Raw genomic sequence first — 20,001 nt, forward strand, 5'->3', positions numbered from 1 at the left:
AGCTCCTGAATGTAGATCTGAGCTTCTTTCTACTTAGCCATTTTTGCCATGCTTTCATGTGGTCCAACATACTACAGCAAAACATAGCATGCAGGATTAAACTACAAAGTACTCTATATTACACCTTGTCCAGTGCAAAACTGCCCAGCTTTCAAAATTCTAGCATTAGTGTATTTTTGTTAAATCGGAGCATTTCTGATAGAAGCAAGCTCAGGTTAACCCACTCAGTTCAGCTAGTTACATACATAGTTTATGTATCTAAGTTTCTCAACCCTCCTTCAGTAGTGCCTTCATCTAAATGCGAACTAAGATCTGAAGAGTTGCTTAGACTCCTGCAAAGCAGCTTGGCCTAGACTAGTGACATTTTTGACTGCTGGCTTCCTCATACCATATCTGGATAGCTCAGTTGGTTAGAGCATGGTGCTGATGATGCCAAGGTTTCAGGTTCGATCCCTATATAGGATAGTTGCATATTCCTGCATTGCAGGGAGTTGGACTACATGATCCTCAGGGTCCCTTCCAACTCCACAATTCTATGATACCACAAACTGACTACAGTATTTGAAGCTTCCTCTTGTTTCAAGAAGCAGTTGTGGCATAGAGGCCTACTGCTCAAGAGAAGTCTGACTTACAGAACTAGTTTCATAGTTCTTTGGATCACAACAAGCTTCTTTTGCTAAAAAGAAGAAGTAGTAGTAAGGACTCTCCTCCTGAAGAGAGGGGAGTGGTTGTGGGCAGGAGCCCGAGCCCCGCCTCTAGCAGGGGGCGTTAGCCCCCTGCCTCCCACTCACCTGGCTGGTGCCCACGCCCATCGGCAGGCACCCAACCAGGTGTCTCCGAGGGGGCGTGTACAGCAGCCTTAATACTGCGGCGCCAGCCCCTCCTCGGCCTCACTCTTCGTCGTCCCGTCGTGATTCACCCACCCTCCACTCCCTTTGAGCTCAGGGTCTTAGTTTTCCTTGGCCTTGCTATGGACCTTAGGTTGGTCGCCCTGGTTGTCCGGGGGGCCTGGTAGGAATTTTTCCATTTGGCATTAGGCTTTTTGGTTTTTTCGCCTACCTCGTAGCAATCGTCACAACTTTCGTGGTATTGGTGGGTAGGTTAGGCATTGGAATAATGTGTCGTGGTGTCAAAGGGCTAGGTGTGGCCATCGCCTATGCCTTCAATTTTTGGGTATTCTGTTAAAGGAATCTGGCAGTCGTGTATTCTGTCCGATGCCTGCTTGGCGGGAGGCCATGGCACGACCCTCGGTGACATCAGGGGAGAGCCTATAGTTGGATTAGCATCAACAGGCTCCGCCTACTGGTGAATAAACCCCTCTTGTTTCAGACTCGCCCCTCTCTGAGGGGGTGGAGTCAGCTGACGTAATCCAATGCCTAAGCCAATACCTTTTCACTTGCTGTAATCAATAAAGTTGTGGCCTTTTCTTGCCCATTAACCTTATATCACGTGTCCTCGTGTATTCATTCCACTTTGGGGGGGGGGATCGGGTCCTCAAACCACAATACAAGATTAATTAACAGCAGGCAAGTTCTGTAGACTTTTATAAACAAAAGTACAGTGGTACCTTGGGTTACAGACGCTCTAGGTTACTCATTTTCGGATTGCGCACCGTGCTGAACCCAGAAGTACCGGAACGGGTTACTTCCGGGTTTTGGCTCTCATGCATGCGCAGAAGCACTAAATCACACTTTGCGCATGCACAGAAGCGCCAAATTGCAACCAGTGCGTGCACAGACACGGCGCTGCGGGTTGCGAACATGCCTCCCGCATGGATCATCTTCGCAACCCGAGGTTCCACTGTATAAGCAAGGAAACTTGCAGCCATTGCATTGTGCATTAAAATTGTCCTTTTTGAAATCTGGATAAATATGCAAAGTTGACACACTTTGTTTGCAACATTGATGAAGTAAAAATAAATACTAGGGGAGAATTATGAAAGTATTACTATTTCTCTCACAATGAACTATTGGGCTGTGCACAGTTGACTTCTATCTTGCCAGATGCCTGTATTGCTTCATTCTTTTATCAATGTGGTACTGCATAAACCTTAGGAAAGAATTTGATCAAACCATTTTATTATAGTTATATTTAAATCAATGACTGCCTATGAGTTGGTATTTTAGAGATGGTAACGTTCTCTCTTAATCCGAATCCTAATGGTTTTTGTATTTGTGTAATCTCAGAATAACGACAATGAGACGGCCCTGCACTGTGCAGCTCAGTATGGCCATACGGAAGTGGTGAAGGTTCTTCTGGAGGAGTTGACTGACCCTACTATGCGCAATAACAAGTTTGAGACTCCTCTTGACTTGGCTGCACTCTACGGGAGATTAGAAGTTGTGAAAATGTTGCTCAATGCTCATCCCAATCTTTTAAGCTGCAATACTAAGAAACACACACCTTTGCATCTGGCTGCTAGGAATGGCCATAAAGCTGTAGTTCATGTTCTCCTGGATGCTGGCATGGATAACAACTACCAGGTACTTTGTTTGGGAGTTTTGTGAATTTAATATTGAAGTAATGTTCTGGGTATCGGATATTGGCATTAACTCTCTTGGGAGAGGTACTCAGTTAAATGAAACCTAATCAGAGCTCTCTTTTGGAAATGCCTTGAGGATTACAGGGGTTGACCCGCAGGTTCAGCTCCAGACTGCTGTGATCTCTCTGGCAAGCATGCCCCCATAGCAAGTTTACAGAAGCGGCTACATTTTCAACTAATTTCCCAACCTTTCTGTGTTACTGCTCCTTTCACAAAGGGAAACACACAAGATTCTTAAGACTGAATTAGAGGTGAAGTAGCTTCTGGTGTGGATTAGAGGTTAAGTAGTTTCTGATTGATGTGGTTCAAAGTGATTACTCGTAATTTTGAAGAAGCTGCCTTAAACACTAGAATCTCAGTACTGGTAAAGAAGCTTGGGGGATTTTTTTTCTAGTTGTGGATGAGCTGTAGCAGCTGGCTTTTGTTTGTGAAATGAGTCCTTGCGTATGTGCAAGTATTGCCTTCAATGTTCTCTGATTGCATTCACAACTTGGATTCATGCTGTGTTTGATTTACAGACGGAAAAAGGCAGTGCTTTGCACGAAGCTGCTTTATTTGGCAAAACAGATGTAGTACAGATACTGCTAGCTGCGGGTGAGAATCTTTCTGCTAAAATGATGTATCAGTTGTACTGTGATCTTTAGACTGTAGTGAATGTTTGAGGAATATTTTTTTTCTTTCATGGCAGACATCCTGCAATATAAGCTGTATTTAGGCCTCTGAAGGTCTTTCCCTCCATCAGCCTTTTAGAAGTTATGTTCCATACCCAAGCACCAATGTTAATAAAAACTTACTAAAACTTTACATTTAACAATCATAGACACCACAAATCAGTCCAAAGAGAAAAGGTCTTGCTATACTTCCCAAACTGGTTTGGGGGTTGTTATATGTCTTGAAGGAAGAGAATTTTATAATTTTGGTCTGGCCATCAGAAAGACTCTTTGCATAGCTTTGTCTGGACAAGGCTGGAATAATTTAGGACTGTGTTCTCAGCAGATTCAGAAATTCTGCGATACGACAGATATTTTTTTTTCTATTCCAGAATAGTATGTATTCATGTTATAGAAAAAATAGCAAAGATGAATAATATTATCATGGTATAAATTTATTCCATAATAAAATTGTTAATCTTTAAAGTGTCCCTGGATTCTGTTTGGTTTGGTTATTTATGTAAGAAGCCTTATATTAAGCAATATAGTGCAGCCATAATCATTATTTAGAGGTCAAGAATTTGTGCGCTACAAATTCTCCCCACAGTTTGCTTTCACCACAATTGAGTGCCAAATTTACAACAGGGATTAATTACATTTAAGGTTTGCCAGAATCAGATTTTTTAAAAAATATAAAACGAAAAGCCTTTACACGACCTTAGGATTCCTGAATTGCTTTAACTGTTGTATGCATCAGCACAGCAATACTAAACTATAGTTAAAGCAAGCCTTGGAAGGAAGGCAGAATGCACATGCAAGAGGGGAGGAAGAGATTACACCAGCCCTGGGCTTTTCTTGATGTTTATATCAGGGTTTGAGTATGAAAATGTTTTATCTGTGTCAGACATCTGACCTGGATGCTTGTACATCTTTTAAGTGTTCTGCATTACAGTTCACAATTTGACCATGGCTTTTTTAATGATAGACTGTGTATAAAGCCACATTTTAATGAAAAATAAATTGTAACCCTTTCTATATATGTCTTAAGGCATTGATGTGAATATAAAAGATAACAGAGGCCTGACTGCTTTGGAGATTGTGAGGGAGCTTCCATCTCAGAAAAGCCAACAAATAGCAGCTCTCATTGAAGGTAAGTCACTTGTGCAACAGGGCTTCCCCTCCCCCTCCTCATCTCCCCCACCCCAAATTTGGCTCTGGCAGGAGTTGGGAGAACCCTTAGAGCAGTGTGCGAGTAGAGGAGAGGTGTTGTCATTCCATCTGGCAAGCTGCATTGCTTGCACAGAGGGGACGATTGAAAGAGTGTGAATTCCACCTAATATTATTTTACACATGCACAAAGTGTGGTGACTTAGACTAACTGAAGCAACTTAAAAAGTTTTGGGTTGTTTAGTGAACTCTAATGCGGGTGTGAAAACTGACTTCTAGTAAAAGTGTGTGTGGTGTATGATGAGTGTTGAATTTGATTATTTAGCACTTCAGTTTTCCTTATCCAATTTCAGATGCGTATGACTATAATACACCTTGTAATTGGCTCTTGACGTGCTGTTGATGGAATTGGCATCATTAACTTATGCCATCAATGAGAAAGCAAGGCCAATCGAAGCATTTGTTTCTAGACATAATAGGCTTAGTACTATTTGACTTCTTTGTCAAATTTGTAGCATCCAAGTATAATGAGCACATATTAAATTTGTCAGTTCTGAATAAATTAAAAGTAAGCTGGTATGTTCTCTGTAAGACATCTACCACTGCTGCTTCTACATATTCTTCGTTTCTACAGCTGACTTGCACTTTTTGTTTTTTCAGATTGCACAACAGGGAAGAAGATTGCAAAAGCAGAAGACAAGACACCGCCAGCATCTACTGAAACCTCAGTTCGTGTCCCCCAGGGTAAGAAATCGGGTGGAAAGAAAAACTTTAGTTGTAATCACTACCTATTATAACACATGCTCTTGCAGGGTGTATGAGAGGCATGTCTCATACTATAACAAGTACTGAAGTATTTTTTTTGAGGTTGTTGTGATTATTTGTAAACACGCTATTTTCTACAGTCTGACTATTAATGTTTGTACAGATTTTTGAGGCAGTGCCTATAAATCCAAGAAGGATGATTTTTAGCACCCACCACCAGTATTGCTTTATTTGTTGAATAGTTGATATAAAGAAAGATTAGAACCCAAGAGGCTGAATTTTTGTAAATCTGCATAGAAAGGGAATAGGAGAAGACAGTTGAGTTAAATTTGTGCAGGTGGCTATTTCACTGAATGTGATATTGCACCCATGTTTGCTTGTCTGGCCCAGTCATTTAGTGCACTGTTGCTTACTACCCAATGATATTATCCTTTCTTCTCTCTTATTCCCTTCTCCCTTCATCGGATCTAATGTTCTTTCTGTTTAATTTCTGCAATCTGGTGTCCCTCTATTTTGCATGTTTTCTGGGCCTTTTCAAATCCCTGTGTCCCTGGATCTTTTCCAGTTGTGCATCAGCATGAGATGACTACAACTGTTGTTGATTATTTGTGGCTTAGGGCCCTGCAGAGGACCTTAAAGTCCATGAATAATCATAGTTTAGAGGTCCCGGGCCCTAAGGAAGTTAGATTATCTTCCACCAGGGCCAGGGCCTTCTCAGTGATGGCTCCGACCTGGTGGAATGCTCTGTCCCATGAGACCAGGGCCCTGCAGGATTTAACCTCCTTCTGCAGGTCCTGTAAGACAGAGCTATTCCGCCTGGCTTTCAATATGAATTTAGCCTGATCTTTTATTCTCCTTCCTTCCCCCCCCTCCCCTTTTTATGAAGATTCCCCTCTCTGGGATCCCACAGCTAATTCTCCCTGGCCTCCTCGCTGGCCCTAATTTAGCCAGCTAGCCCTGGTGATCATCTAATGTTCATTGGTTGGATTTCCCCCTAAATTGATCTTTGAACTTTGAATTTATTCACACTTTTATATTGTATTTTATGTTTTTTGCTGTATCACAATTAAGTGTTTTAAATTTGTTGTTAGCTGCCCTGAGCCCAGTTTTCTGAACCGGGAAGGGCAGGGTATGAATAAAAAATTATTATTTATTATTATTATTTATCAATTTCTGTTTCCTCTAGGCAATGTGGAGAAAGCAGTGACAGAGCTGATCATAGATTTTGATGGAAAGCCAGATGAGTGTCCATATGAAGCCTTGTACAATGCAACATCCTGCCATTCTTTAGACAGCCTTGCCAGTGGAAGATCTTCAGACAGAGATTCAGTGAATAGGGAAGCGGAGATGACCAGTGTTAAAGTGACAGGAGTGAGGCCTGTATGTAACCTGATGTGTGTTGTCTGTTTCCTTTTTATGGAAAGTAGTCTGGGATATATCTCCAGGCCTGTGCACTCTCCACACTTGCAGTAAGTTGATAGCCTAGCTGTACAGTTTGACCATAATATTAAATAATTGCAACAGGCTTTGCTTACTGAGCAATTGGAAGCCACTCCCTGCTGCATGTGCTACGCGTGATGTTCTCCCAGAGCTCTTGAGCATTATAACTTCATGATGTGATGGCTATCCGGATTTTGGTGAAATTCTACACCAGTATATTTGGCTGTTGAATGTGTTCACTGTAATGACTCTCTTCATGTTGCTACTGCTACCTCAGGTTGTTCCTGAGTTACAAGGAAAGAAGCTTGTGCAGAGCATGACCTTCATTTAAATATTTTTTTCCCATCCAGCTTTCCTCCATCCAAAGAATGTTGAATGCCAGGCTTCTCTGTCACATTGTTAGTTCGTGATTTTAGTTTGGGAGCAAATCAATTATTTACAGAATTTGTAGATGCAATCCAGTAGGGGGAGCTTGGGGGCTTTACAGGATAATTATATAGCTTCAGTATGATTATATAGCTTTCCTGAAAGCAGTCTTGCCTAAAAGGATCTGCGTCTGCTAGTATCTCAAGGTCTGTTCAGACTATGGAGCAGATACAGTTGTGTATTGGAAGCATGCCACCTTGCCTTCATTACTTAATAGCTTCATAGAAAACTGTAGAAATACACATTGAGCAATACTGGAGCAGAAGAAAACAGACAAAAGCTAACAGCTAACTGAGAAGAATAGCGCTATAGCCTAGTGCAGTCTGGAATATACTAATAAAGCAAAGATTGATTACTCCATATCATAAGCATACAAATCAATGCAAAACCACACAGTGAACTAAACCTGAACATGGATTGTTTTTGCATGGGTAGTCTTTGTGTCAGACAGGCTCATCTTATATCTGGGGCAAGAAGAACATGAGATGGACACAAAGCATGGCAGTTAGACGAAGATGGGCCTATAACAGGGAACACTGCAGCAGCAATCCTGATCAGGAAGCCTTTTATACAGACCAAGGAAGAACCACATCTTCTGGCATTTTAGGCAGCTGGCTTGTTGAGTGCCTGCCTTATAGTGTCTTAATTTGGTGTGTGCATGTCGATCTATAACCTTGCCTGACTCACAGCGGCGGAGCATATGCCCACGCTGCCCAGGGTGGGTGCACTCCCGAGGGGGGCGGGGCGCAGAGGGTGCCCTCCCAGGCACGGGATAGCCGCTCGGGTGCACAGAGCGATGCGTGCGCCCTGCAGCCGGGGGCAGAGTGAGCCGCCGATGGCGGACATTTGGTGTGCCGCCTGCCTGTGACTGCCAAATGTCACCCCCCTCAGCGAAGACACCCGGGGCGGTCTGCCCCCCACTGCCCCCCTCCCTCCGTCCCTGCTGACTCAGTTTCTATGCTCATTTCTGGCCCACCCTGGCATTAATGTCTGCTGGTGTGGTTTTTAGAAACATAATGAAGTTTTAGGATGTTAATGAAGCAGAATTTAAGGAAGGTGCCCAGAGCATTACTTCCATGCCAACTTTCCATGTACTTGTGAAATGTAGTATATCCAATACTGGTTGCCTGAAACTAGCTATCTAAGTCAATCATTAGATAGTGCAAAGTGCATGCAAAAGCTCTCTGGTGGCACTAATGCAAAGACAGATATTTTACTTATTTAAAACCACTTATATACTGCCTAATATTATACGTTTGTGTGAGTGCATAATGGTCATTTAAAACCAGCTAAAATACAAAGACACTAAAATCAAGACAATAACGTATGATAGATACAGTAGCAAGCATAACCAGCTAAAACGCAGTGAGTTGGATAAATGTGCCCCAAAGGCCTGAGTAAGTAAATAGGCTTTCAGCAAGCAGTAGAAACACATCACGGTTGCCACTTGCCTGATTTATGAGGGGAAGTGGTTCCACAGGGTGGTGCCACAACAGAAAAGATAGGTGCCAGGCAGATAGTACATCACAGTGCCCCCGCAGTGAAGCTCTGTGATTTCAAAGCACTGCCATATCATCAAACATTAGCAAATTCTCTCTAGCCTGACTAGTCATGAACTGTAACACAATAATGAGATCATTATTTTAAAACATTAAATTGCCATCAACAGAGGTATTGAGGGGAGGCAAGGTCAGTTCTTCCAGGGCATACCTGCTGCTTCCAAAAAGATCTGAAAGTTGGAAATGAATTTGGCACAGGATACTGACAGTGGCTTTCTGTACTGTAGAGAGAGCGTCCGCCGCCTCCTGCCAAGCCTCCCCCTGATGAAGAGGAGGAACTTGTTGAGAAGCAAAGTTCATCTTCTAAGGTAAGTGTATTGTTTCCCTCTGAGGGGCTGTTATGGTGGAGGAAGTTTCTTCAAACATTTTAATATCTTAGAAGACACAAATATTTTTTCTACACTTCTGTGATTATTATGAAAGTTAGGGTTGCAATCAACTAACTTTTACTTGTAGTAGGCCCATTGGAATTAATGGTCATGTCTAACTTACATCTATTAATTACAGTAGGTCTACTCTGAGTAAACATTAGCTGAATACAAGCCTTAGTATCTTTCCAGTACACCACCTACTTCCAACTCCATCCTCACTCTTGTTTAGAGCATCTAGATCTTTCATTCCACAACTGGCATTCTGTTAGACATGCACCTGTGGAATACAATTCTGCCTGGTGTATTCCTCAACCCTGGTTCAGTTCAGACATGGTTTCCTGTAAATGCAACCACAATGCAAGGTGCTGGAGTTGGAAAAACACCTAGACACTTTTGATATTCTCATTCTCTGTGCCTATATATGGCCACACCAATTCAGCCCTTCCCTCCGGCATCCCTTTTGACACCATCCCCTATATAGTAGTATTTTCTTCAGTCCTGGGAAGGTCTAGATTTATTTATTTTATTTAGTAATTAAATTTGTATACCACCTGTCATACTTGGATCTCAGGATAGTTCACAACAGATAATGTTGCAACTTGTCATTCTAAGGCAAGTGTGCTGCTACAAGATACTTACCACTTCCTGCATTTCACTAGTGCCTGTTTTACACTTTAAGGACAGTACAATAGCATCTTATGCACATTTAACTTGTGCCATTTCACCCTCCCGTGGTTGAAGCTGGCTGGTTGAAATTGCACAAATTAAATGCACGCAAGGCAGAGAGCTTAAAAGCTCTTTTTGCCCTGGGTTTTCCTGGCGTGAAAAGAGCTTTTAAGCTCTCTGCCTTGTTTACCCGGCAAGGCTCGCTCAGCACGCAGGCTCTAGGATGCTTTTGCGAGATCTCATAGGGCTGTCTGATTTACTGCAAGATCTCATGTGACCCTCCCCAGACTTCCAGATGCAGCACACCGAGGGGGCCTTGCCCAGTAAGCAAGGCAGAGAGCTTAAACACTCTTTTCATGCTGGGCTGCCCAAGCAAGCCCAGTGCAAAGCCTTGGGACGGTTGTGTGAGATCTCATGGAAACTCGGACAGCCCCACAAGATCTTGTGAGAGCATCCTGGAGCATATGCACTTACCGGGTAAGGCCTTCTTGATGTACTGGATCTGCAAGTGTAAGGGGTGCTTGTGTATAGGCAGTTCCAAGGGGGCAGTTTGTGTATATGCACCATTCCCAGAACGTAACCCCCATATAAGGTACAGTTGTACTGCACTGGTACTAAAGGACTCTGAGGGCACTGTAAAGTGTGCTTCAAATTGCAGTACTATAGCAGAAAATGGGGGTTTTGGTATGGGTCACTTGAGGTGGAAGAGAAGCAGCATTAAGGGACTTGTGGGTATAGTTGAGGCAGAACGGTAATGGGATCGTAGGAGGAGGGAAAGTGTTATCTGTCGGTAAAGAAGACACTGTAGCACTGAAGGTTATATTCCTGAGACTTCGATCTGTTAAGCATATTCCATGACCAAAAAGAGCCTCGTCAGTGACACTGCTAGCTTTTACCTAATTGCACATGCCGTGTGTGTGTCTTTGTGTTTGGTCAGGGTTTTGTCAGCAAGAGGAAGAGTAGGGGAAGCACAGCTGATGAAGAAGAGGAGCATCCTTATGAGCTGCTGCTAACAGCAGAAACTAAGAAACACACTGCAACAGATAAAAAAACAAAAGGTAAAAGCTATTTCAAATATATGTAATTAGCATGTACTGGACAGAAGATGAGACGTTGAAACCATTATTGTTTTAGTTGGGTGGGTAGGCTTATTTTGCAGTGACTGTCTGATAAGATGCTTTTGTAAGATTTTGGTTAAACTAATTCTTCCTTGGCATCTTATTCGTGATGGAGTGTTCATTTTTCTGGTACCTGTGAAGGCTATTAGTGTCTTAACTTTTTTGTTTTACAAAAGTTTTAATTTGGAAAAATAAAGCTAGGTGGAAGTCTCTCATCTGGGCAACAAGTCATTGGTATGCAAGGATTAGTGGAACAGCTCTGATCAAAGTATCTACCAATGCACCAATTTATATGGCTTCCTTTGACATAATCTGCTCTTTTTGTTGAAGCCAGCTGGGAAAGTAATTAACAAAGGAGAGAGGCAAACACATACAAACAAATCTCCTATTGACCCACCTAATGGAAATTAACTATTCCCTCATATTCGATACTTAATTATTCTGTCCTACAGGAGCCCAGCTAATGTATCCTGCATGTGATTTGATAATTGCGATGCTCTTTGAATTTTGTTGTTACAAAGCTTGCACCCCTACTACTTCAAGTGAGAGGTAACTTGAGAGCACTTCACGTGTTACATTTCCCTTTAAATATATATATATATAGAGAGAGAGAGAGAGAGAGAGAGAAAATATTATTAAATAGTCAACTCATAAAACATAAAATTCAGAATAAATGACCAACCCTGAATCAAATAAATTCTCTAAAAATATTACTAAAACAAAAATATTTTCAGCAGTTGACAGCATATCAGAATTGTGGGTCTATACCTGCTTTCAGTAGGAACAATATTCTAAATTACTGGTGGCACTATGCTAAAAGCCTTGGTTTGCATGAAAACTAAGCACTGCTGTTCAAAGGACAGCATGTAAATCATGTACCCTGCACCTATGCATATTGATTTGAAAGAAAGTCTTATGTTCAGTGGGACATACAAGCAACCCCATATGTACGTGTGTTCAACTCTTGCACGACTGCATATATGTGCGGCTCCGGGAAATAAATAAATAATTCAATTTAAACTGCAAAAGGTGCAAAAATGGTCCCAAAACAGCACAAAGACTGCAAAAAATGTGTTGAAAAAAGGGTTTCCAGAGGTTTAGAGGGTGTTTACAGGCTTTTTGGATTATGTTCCCCATTATACATCTAGACCAGATAGATGGGAGGTGGCCTGCTCTTGGTGGGGTTACACTCCCAGCTTGGGTTCCCAGCTTAGGGGTACTTCTGGAACCATCGCTTTTGCACAGGTGGTTTCAGTGGAGCAGAGTGCCTTCCATCAGCTTTGGATGGTGGCCCAGCTGCACCCCTATCTGGATAGGAATAGCCTAACTTTTGTTGTCTATGCTTCAGTAACCTGTAGGTTAGACTACTGCTATGTTGGGAATCTGATGCGAGACCTACATAGTTCCAGTACCACACACAGGCAGCTTAAGGTCCCAAACTGCTGCAGAAGATAAAAGCTTCAGTAATACAGTTCCGGACGTTGATATATACCTAGGTTTTTCAGATACAGATACAGGTATATAAAAGTACAAGGAACCTCTGTCACCACAGTAATTCAAGACATAATACAGACTCCAACTCCCTTCACAATACTCACTCACTGACTAATAAGCTGACAAGGACTGCCTCTCCCCATATGAACTGACCCAGACCCTATGACAGAGCTTTCCAAACTTTTCATGTCGGTGACACACTTTTAAGACATGCATAATTTCACGACATAATTTTTACCAGCAAACCGGAGGTTAAACGAACCCCTTTCTAGCCCTGGGAGGAGCACGGGGAGTGTTTGCATGACACACCTACACACTGCAGCCGACACACTTACATGTCACAACACACAGTTTGGAAAGCTCTGCCCTATGAAAGACATCTGAGGCCCATGTCTGTGTGCCTCTTCTATCAGACAGTAGATGATGAGGATTGAATGTGGGGCAATGCTTTCCTACTGAACTATGGTCCTTCGTAGTTTTATGCAACCCAACTTTTACTGTTGTACTGCTGATAGTAATCTAGTGTTGTGACATAGTTCCCCAATTTTACAGTTGCCTCCAAACAACTGTCTTCCAGGTAGGATTTATGTTGCCGTTCCCCTACCCCATTTTCTTTCTGAGCATGATCTACTCCTTTAGGTTATAAGCGGTTATCCACGTGATGGAGGAAAAGTTGACACACTGCTTTGTAGGGCTGGAAAACCATCTGTCTGTTTGGAAACTGTATTTGAGTGATCCCACCTTCCACAGTTGCCTCCTGCCCTTCACTTAACTGTTACTGGCCAAGGCCAGGAATTCATAGTTCACATGTTAAATATTTTTATTTTTAAATTCTTAGGTGAATCATCTTCAGGTCCTGCCAGCAGTGTCCAGCCACAGGTAGGACAGGATTGATCCTTAATATGCATTGAAACTAAATATAATGGATATAAACAGTTTGGGAGGGAAATCTTAACATTTTATGTTTACTGTAGGAGCAAAAACAATTTGCAGCTTATATGCAAGTTAGTCAGTATAGGCTTAAATAGTAAAGGAGTGTACATGAAGTAAGTGAAAGAAGGAAAATGCCCATGACTTCTTCATGTGATGTATTTGCCTAGTGGGGAAAGTTGTAATAAATTATGATGGGAAGTCTAACATGTTCTTTGAGGTCTGATGGGTTATTTGGAAAATGGAATCAAAATGGAAACATGAACTCACTATTATTTACTTATTTAATAAAAAAATTATATACACTGCAGCTGACACACTAATGTGTTGTGACACACAGTTTGGAAAACACTGTTTTATAGAGAGATACTTTACTACTGGGCTACTTCTTCCCTGCCAAGATGTACTTGTAAGCTAAGGAGGTTATGGTCTTCCTGTAATGCCTGCATGTTTTGCAGAACAAACCAGATGGAAAGCCAAGTATGGTAGCTTCCTCGATTAACTTTCCAGTATAAACAACAGACATATCATTTATGCATGTATTATATTTGCATCCCATCTTTTCTTCCACATGCTCAATTTTATCCACATAACGAGCTTATGTACCTCGTACCTACGGGACTGCCTCTCCTGGTATGCCCCACGGAGGACCTTAAGGTCCATATATAACAACACGCTAGAGGTCCCGGGCCCTGAGGAAGTTAGATTAGCCTCAACCAGAGCCAGGGTGTTCTCAACCCTGGCTCCGGCCTGGTGGAACGCTCTGTCTCATGAGACCAGGGTCCTGCGGGATCTGATTTCTTTCTGCAGGGCCTGTAAGACAGAGTTGTTCCACCTGGCCTTTGGCTTAGAATCAGTTTGATTCCCTCCCCCTCTTTCTTTTCCCTTTCTCCTCCTGTGAAGGCTGCATCCTAATGTTTTAATGTTGTATTTTAATCTTTTTTAAATTGTATTTTAATCAACTTGTTTTTATTATTGGTTGTTAGCCGCCCTGAGCCTGGTCTTGGCTGGGGAGGGTGGGGTATAAATAAAATTATTATTATTACTATTATTATTATTAGATAGGTTAGGACATGTTTGATGAATATTGCTGTGGTAACATGTTCAGGAAGGTTTGTCATGACCACCAAAAAGGGAGATGTGAAATCAAATGTAACAGGAAAAAAGCAGAAAGTAGTACGGTCAGGACATAGTACAATATGTGTGTACAACTGGCATGCTTGCTGGATTGGTGTGCAATATGGCGTCAGGCATCTGGTATTAGAGTTGGCATTTTGAGAATCCCATGCTTCCACATTCTAAAAACCATATTTTCTAATCATCATGGTTGTAAAGAGCAGCTTAGAAATAAGCAGGGAGCATCTGATTTATCAAAACAAGGAGGTAGGCATTTTCAGGGGCTCAGAGCTTCAGTAATTCCCATGCTATTTTCTTTTCCCTTAACCTTGTTCATGATCTAATTCATGATCTAAACCAACGTTTTGTCCTTTTTACCCTTCTATTCCTTTCTGCCACTTGTCAAAGTTCCCACTTATACAAAGTCACATTTTGTAACCTTGGAAGCTGGATATATAGAAAACATTTTGTACTTAAGTTGCAGAAGTATTATTCTGGGTGTAGAGTTTGCGCTTTGGCACATGTTGCTTTGATAATGGCATTGGAACTTAAATAATATAAGATCCTTTCGCAGGCCTGGCCACGAAAAGGTCAGTCTTCCCAAGATTGCCAGTGGCCACTGAATTGCCAAGCTTCTTCTGACTTTTCTTCTAGTCATTCTGAGCAATATCCAAGTCCCGAATCAAAAGGTAAGTGCTCATTCAAAGTCTTTCCAATTTCACTGAAGTGTACTTAGAAAAAAGCAACACCAGTTTTTCTGATAGCAAAGCATAGTTTGGAGTGTTAAATATGGAGCATTACTAAAACGCTTGCAAAGGTTTCTCACAAGACTTTGCTCATGACAGACAATATTTTTCTGTTTGCTGTTTTGCTTTTAGGAGATGGAAAGCACATCCACTGTTTCCCTTGAACAGTGACCCTATTGTTGGGCTTCATTGCTGGCTTTGGGACAGTCAAATGTTCCAGTGTGCAACACACACTGTCAGCTGCTTCTCCACCCTCTGAATGCAGTGCTGCTAAATATTAACATTACGTATAGATACCACATTAAATAGTCTCAGTCCTTGCACAGAAGGTGGGAAGACATTCTGCACTTTTATCTCTTTCTTGCCTCTGACCTTTAGCCAAGGCTGGATTAAAATGGTTGTGGATCCTGGTGCAGTTCCCAAAATTGGGCTCCCCTTTCTCTAAAAATAGAACACATGAAATAAGGTACCAAAAAATAAGTATTGTAGTATCTTAAAGCCTGAGAAATTAATTATGGCATGATATTTTGTGGACTACAAAATATGCTCTGAGCCTGAGGAGTTTGACAGCTCTCAGCAAACCCCAAACTAAACCTTGATAAACAAACAAACAAAAAAATACTCTGAGCACATGCAGTTTCACATTATAAACACATATAAGTTATAATTGTTTCTTGTTCACTTTCTGCCTTGGGCCAGTCACCAACTCTCAGCCTAGCCTACCTCACATGGCTGTTGTGGAAATATAAAAGGAGCTCTAAAATGGCTGCAGGGGGGGGGGACTTAGGGCTTGAAACCTAGGCATAACATTTTGATTCCTTTAACCAAGAGTGATATGTACTATAAAAGGCCATGTTTTTGGTCCTGCCTCTTTCTACCCTTTACACACCATCCCGTATTTAGCTATTAAGGACCTTTGTCTTGTAGTGAGGGTGCTAGGTGGGGGAAGGTCTTTGAATTTCACTTTTACCTATAGTGAGTATTGGAAATTGTATTAATAAAACTGTCTCTTCACTACAAACTTTTGAATAATTCATATCTGCCAATGCTTTAAATCAGGTCCTCTTATTTGATACTAGACTTATGTTTTAATTTGTTGTTAAGTGTCACGTTTCAGCAGCAGTTCATATTGCAAGCAATAGGGCAATCCACTTGTGTAGAGGAATTTGTTAATGAGAAGCAAGCTTTTGGTGGAGTTAACCTCACTACAGAGCTCTTATTTCTCTTGCATAAGGAGGTGAGCTCAAGCCACTAGGGAAGGAAGCAGCTGTAGGGAGGAGGGGGAAATGTTTTTGAACTTGCAGGTTGTTTGCAGCTTTTATTTTTCCCCACCCAGTGCTCTGTGCCAAGGGTAGGGAGTGCTGCTCTAAATAACACTTTGGCCTTTATGGAAATATCTTGTGTTCCAGGAGTCTCAGCCTGCCCCTCTCTCTGCAGAGTATAGTTAGCACTTCTCCAAACCTTATATAGCAAGGGCTGATTGTTAGTGTTAACAGGAATAAAATGAAACGGGGCGGGCTGCCAGATTGCATAAATCAGGCCAGTGTTTGGAATTTCATAAATGCTCTGACTTCGGGTACGATCTGAGCACTCAGAACAATACTGAACTGTTCTTTTTAATTTCTCCCTCTCAGTGAGGGAAAGCCGAAGCTCTGTTTCTTAATTTCTGTGTTTGGCCTTTGTTTTTTTGTTTTGCTTCCATCTTACCGAAGACCAAAGGAGGAGCAGCAACAGCCAAGCAGATGCCCAAGATGTCCAAGTGCTGGATCAGTTCTCAGGTCTGCTGCATGGTTCTTCTCCGGTGTGTGAAATAAATGAGGACCCTTTCAGACTTATTTCTGCTGTGGGCAAAGGAAGTACCGAGGGGACTGCTATGCAGCTTGAAGATGTTGAGGAATCCATATCGGTACAGACTAGCACTGCAGACCAAAATAAAGTGGTCTATTCAACTGTCCGCCATACCAGTGACAACAAGTTGGACCCTGAAACTTTAGCACATCCTCACTTGTCACAGCACCCTGGTGGTGCTGAGGAAGGAGACAAGAGCAGTGTTGTGGGCAGAATTTACCCAGGAGGCAAGCCCAGAGCAGAACTCAAACTTAGCCGTAGCTTGTCAAAATCGGACTCTGACCTCTTGACCACCTCCCCAACAGAGGACGATACTATGGGGAGCAGAAGTGAATCACTTTCCAATTGTAGTGCTGGAAAGAAAAGGCTGGAGAAATCACCTTCATTTGCTTCAGAGTGGGATGAGGTAAGGCTGACCTTGACCTTATAAATCTGTTTTCGGTGGAATATTGTTGCAAGAGTTGATTTTAATACAGCATTTTGGAGGGTAAAAAGATTGGAGACGGTGCTATTTGTCATATCTCCCCCTTTTTGTAGATAATTACAATTTATCCTCATAAATTGAATCTGGAGCTCTGAACATAGTTGGTGCAGAATTGGGGGGGTGTGCTTAAAAGATTTTTAAAAATATTGTTAGAAATTCATTGTTCAGGGTGTGAATTCCCTTGGCTTGTCTGCGACTTTGTAGAATGAATTCTGTACTGCTGGGGTGGGGGGTGGGGGGGAAGGAAGCTGAAAGTGTTGGAGAATCAGTTGTCACATTGGAAAAGCTTCCACAGCTTAGTCTCTCTAGAATAGCTTGTAGAAAAGAGTGGGTCACATATCTAGGTCACCACTGTCTGCTTTGTATAAATGAGAAGTCATCAGTAAAGATGAGGAGTTCCTAAATACTTTTGCACAGGTAGCATAAAGGAACTAGTTCAGAAGATTAATAGAAAGCCAGCTTACTGTTACATGCGCAAGACCACTAACTGGTTAAACTTGCTGATAGAAAGTTGCCTTAGTGAATAACTCAGCTAAGATTAAGTGTCCCTCTTGAAGCTTCACCACAGCATTACTGAAGCATTCTTCAGTAATGCTGATTCTACGGACTCTAAAAGTAGAGTCACATGAAAGATGCAAGTATAAACTGCTTCTAAATAATTAAAGGGGCTCAAACTCCAACTGAGGTTAGTTTTGAGGAACTACATGTCCAGTCTAAAACGAATGTAAAGGGAATTCGCTTGTCTGGCAAATTACATCCGTTGTGAAATAATGGAGTCACTATGTAAAAGAATTGCTATTTATATAGTTCAGTGGCATGGCTTTGTAATCATAAGAAATAGATTAACCTTTATATTAAACGATTCTGCACATTTGGGAATATGACAATTTACTTAAAATAACAGGAGGACCTGTCCTGCGCCCACCTAGCCAGGGTAACACTGGGATATAGTTTCCAAAAATACTGTGAACATGGGATTATTTTGGAAGCATTGTTCTCCGAATCTAACACTATATGCATTCTGTGTCTTATTTTTGAAGTACCGGTAATACTGTCTATTTTTAAAAAAGTACAACTTTTTCTTTTACCAATACTACATAGGTAGCAAATAATAAACCTGAGGAGGGGGTGGGCTACTGATAGAAAGGAGTGGGGGGGCAGGGGAGGAGAGGTGGGATTAAGAGTTCATGACTCCCTGTGTGTATCTATCTTCACTTAGGACTTTCATTAGCCCAAGCAGTGTTATGCAAACAAGTCCATATACATACGGAGTCATATATGCCACAGCATTTTTCTTCTTGCTTTGCCTGCAAAAGGCTAGTCCATCACATGACAAAAGTATAGGAAGTTGTAGGAAGAACAATTGGGAGTGGAACACATTTAATCTATGGTCGAGGTCTAGAAGATTATGGTTGCAGATTTTGTGCTAGCTCTGAGTTCATTGGTTTTATGGATTCAGTACACTGCCCTTTTGTGCTCTAATGTTTTCAGGTATCTGCAATACACATGCCTAAATTTTCACCTGTCAAATAATCACCTCTATTTCTGACAGCTGAAGGAAGTATCAGGCAAAATTAATATAATCAGCCGACTGCAGAAAAATCTATGTTTTACAAAACAGCACAGAATTGTCTTTCCATAAGGAATTGGATTCCTTTAATATTGAAACAATAAAAATACCTGTACAGAAACAAATATTTGTTTTATCAAGATGGGTGGTTATGCACAGTGGTGTATTCTGTTTGCATTGCTGTGGATTAATGCCATGACTGATAATTTTGTACTGTTTGCTGGAAGTGCTACATGTGATTCAATTTATGTTAGGAGTAAATATATTACATTGCATATAATAACAGTTCTTGGTCTGGAAACTGTCTCATGCATTGCAAAAATGAATACTGCCATTAACACTTGCAGTTTTGATCTTAGTTACTAACTCCTATCTAAATATTTTGTGTTGGAAAATTATAAATGAGTGCAACTGCTGTCTAAACTTGTATATAGTGGCCTTAAATAGTTCAAGATGTTCTGTTTCCCAAACAGGGCATTGAAGAGCTTTCACAATACCTTTCCAATGATGTTTTAATGTTCAGTCTGTTTCTTTCAGAATTATTGGTTACATCATCTTTAAAGACTCTGATTGGGGTCAGTGATACTAGGGCTATAGAGAACTGCTGGAACAGTTACTCATCCTGGTGTTCTGTACTAATGGTTATTTGCTGTTCCATCTGTGTTCTGATGGTAGTCTAGGCTGCATTTTGAAAAAATAAAGCAAGTCCAGCTCTTGACTCATGTATTTGGTAGCTATTTAGCAGAACGCTAATTGCTGTTAAAAGAACTGCTTTAACTCATATGCAGTTTACTGAGCTGGTTAGAAAATAGACTTTTCCTTTCATAGGAGATCATACTCCTTCCTCTTCTCCCATGTGAAATTCCTCTTTCCTTGTCACCATTAACCATTATCTAGCTGAGTCTAGATGAAGGCTGGTATCCAACAAAGTCATCCTGTTAGCACAAGGATTTTTGCCTTCAACACAGAATTTCCTCTCCCCTATCTGATCCAAATAAATAAAAAATTGTCCAGTAGCACCTTAGAGACTGTCAGGGAACTGCCATCGGAGCCTAGAGTGGAGGTAAGGCTCCCTAACGATGCAGGAGAAGGGACCAGCAGGGAGAGAG

The 20,001-nt window shown here is 41.5% G+C and overlaps 1 protein-coding gene across 15 annotated transcripts in view; it reads left to right on the top strand.

The window, feature by feature from the left end:
* Window positions 1-20,001, top strand: part of ANKS1A (ankyrin repeat and sterile alpha motif domain containing 1A) — a 124,536-nt gene that overhangs the window by 38,189 nt on the left and 66,346 nt on the right. For all 15 annotated transcript variants that reach the window (XM_053393064.1, XM_053393054.1, XM_053393052.1 and 12 more), the window contains 10 exons: window positions 2,187-2,483; window positions 3,061-3,136; window positions 4,241-4,342; window positions 5,020-5,103; window positions 6,311-6,504; window positions 8,777-8,857; window positions 10,524-10,644; window positions 13,037-13,077; window positions 14,819-14,933; window positions 16,703-17,244. In XM_053393064.1, the coding sequence (XP_053249039.1) occupies window positions 2,280-2,483; window positions 3,061-3,136; window positions 4,241-4,342; window positions 5,020-5,103; window positions 6,311-6,504; window positions 8,777-8,857; window positions 10,524-10,644; window positions 13,037-13,077; window positions 14,819-14,933; window positions 16,703-17,244 (1,560 nt within the window). In that variant the 5' untranslated portion in view covers window positions 2,187-2,279. The remainder of the gene's footprint in view (window positions 1-2,186; window positions 2,484-3,060; window positions 3,137-4,240; window positions 4,343-5,019; window positions 5,104-6,310; window positions 6,505-8,776; window positions 8,858-10,523; window positions 10,645-13,036; window positions 13,078-14,818; window positions 14,934-16,702; window positions 17,245-20,001) is intronic.

Source organism: Podarcis raffonei, chromosome 6 (genome assembly GCF_027172205.1).
Source record: "Podarcis raffonei isolate rPodRaf1 chromosome 6, rPodRaf1.pri, whole genome shotgun sequence".
Classification (NCBI taxonomy): domain Eukaryota; kingdom Metazoa; phylum Chordata; class Lepidosauria; order Squamata; family Lacertidae; genus Podarcis; species Podarcis raffonei.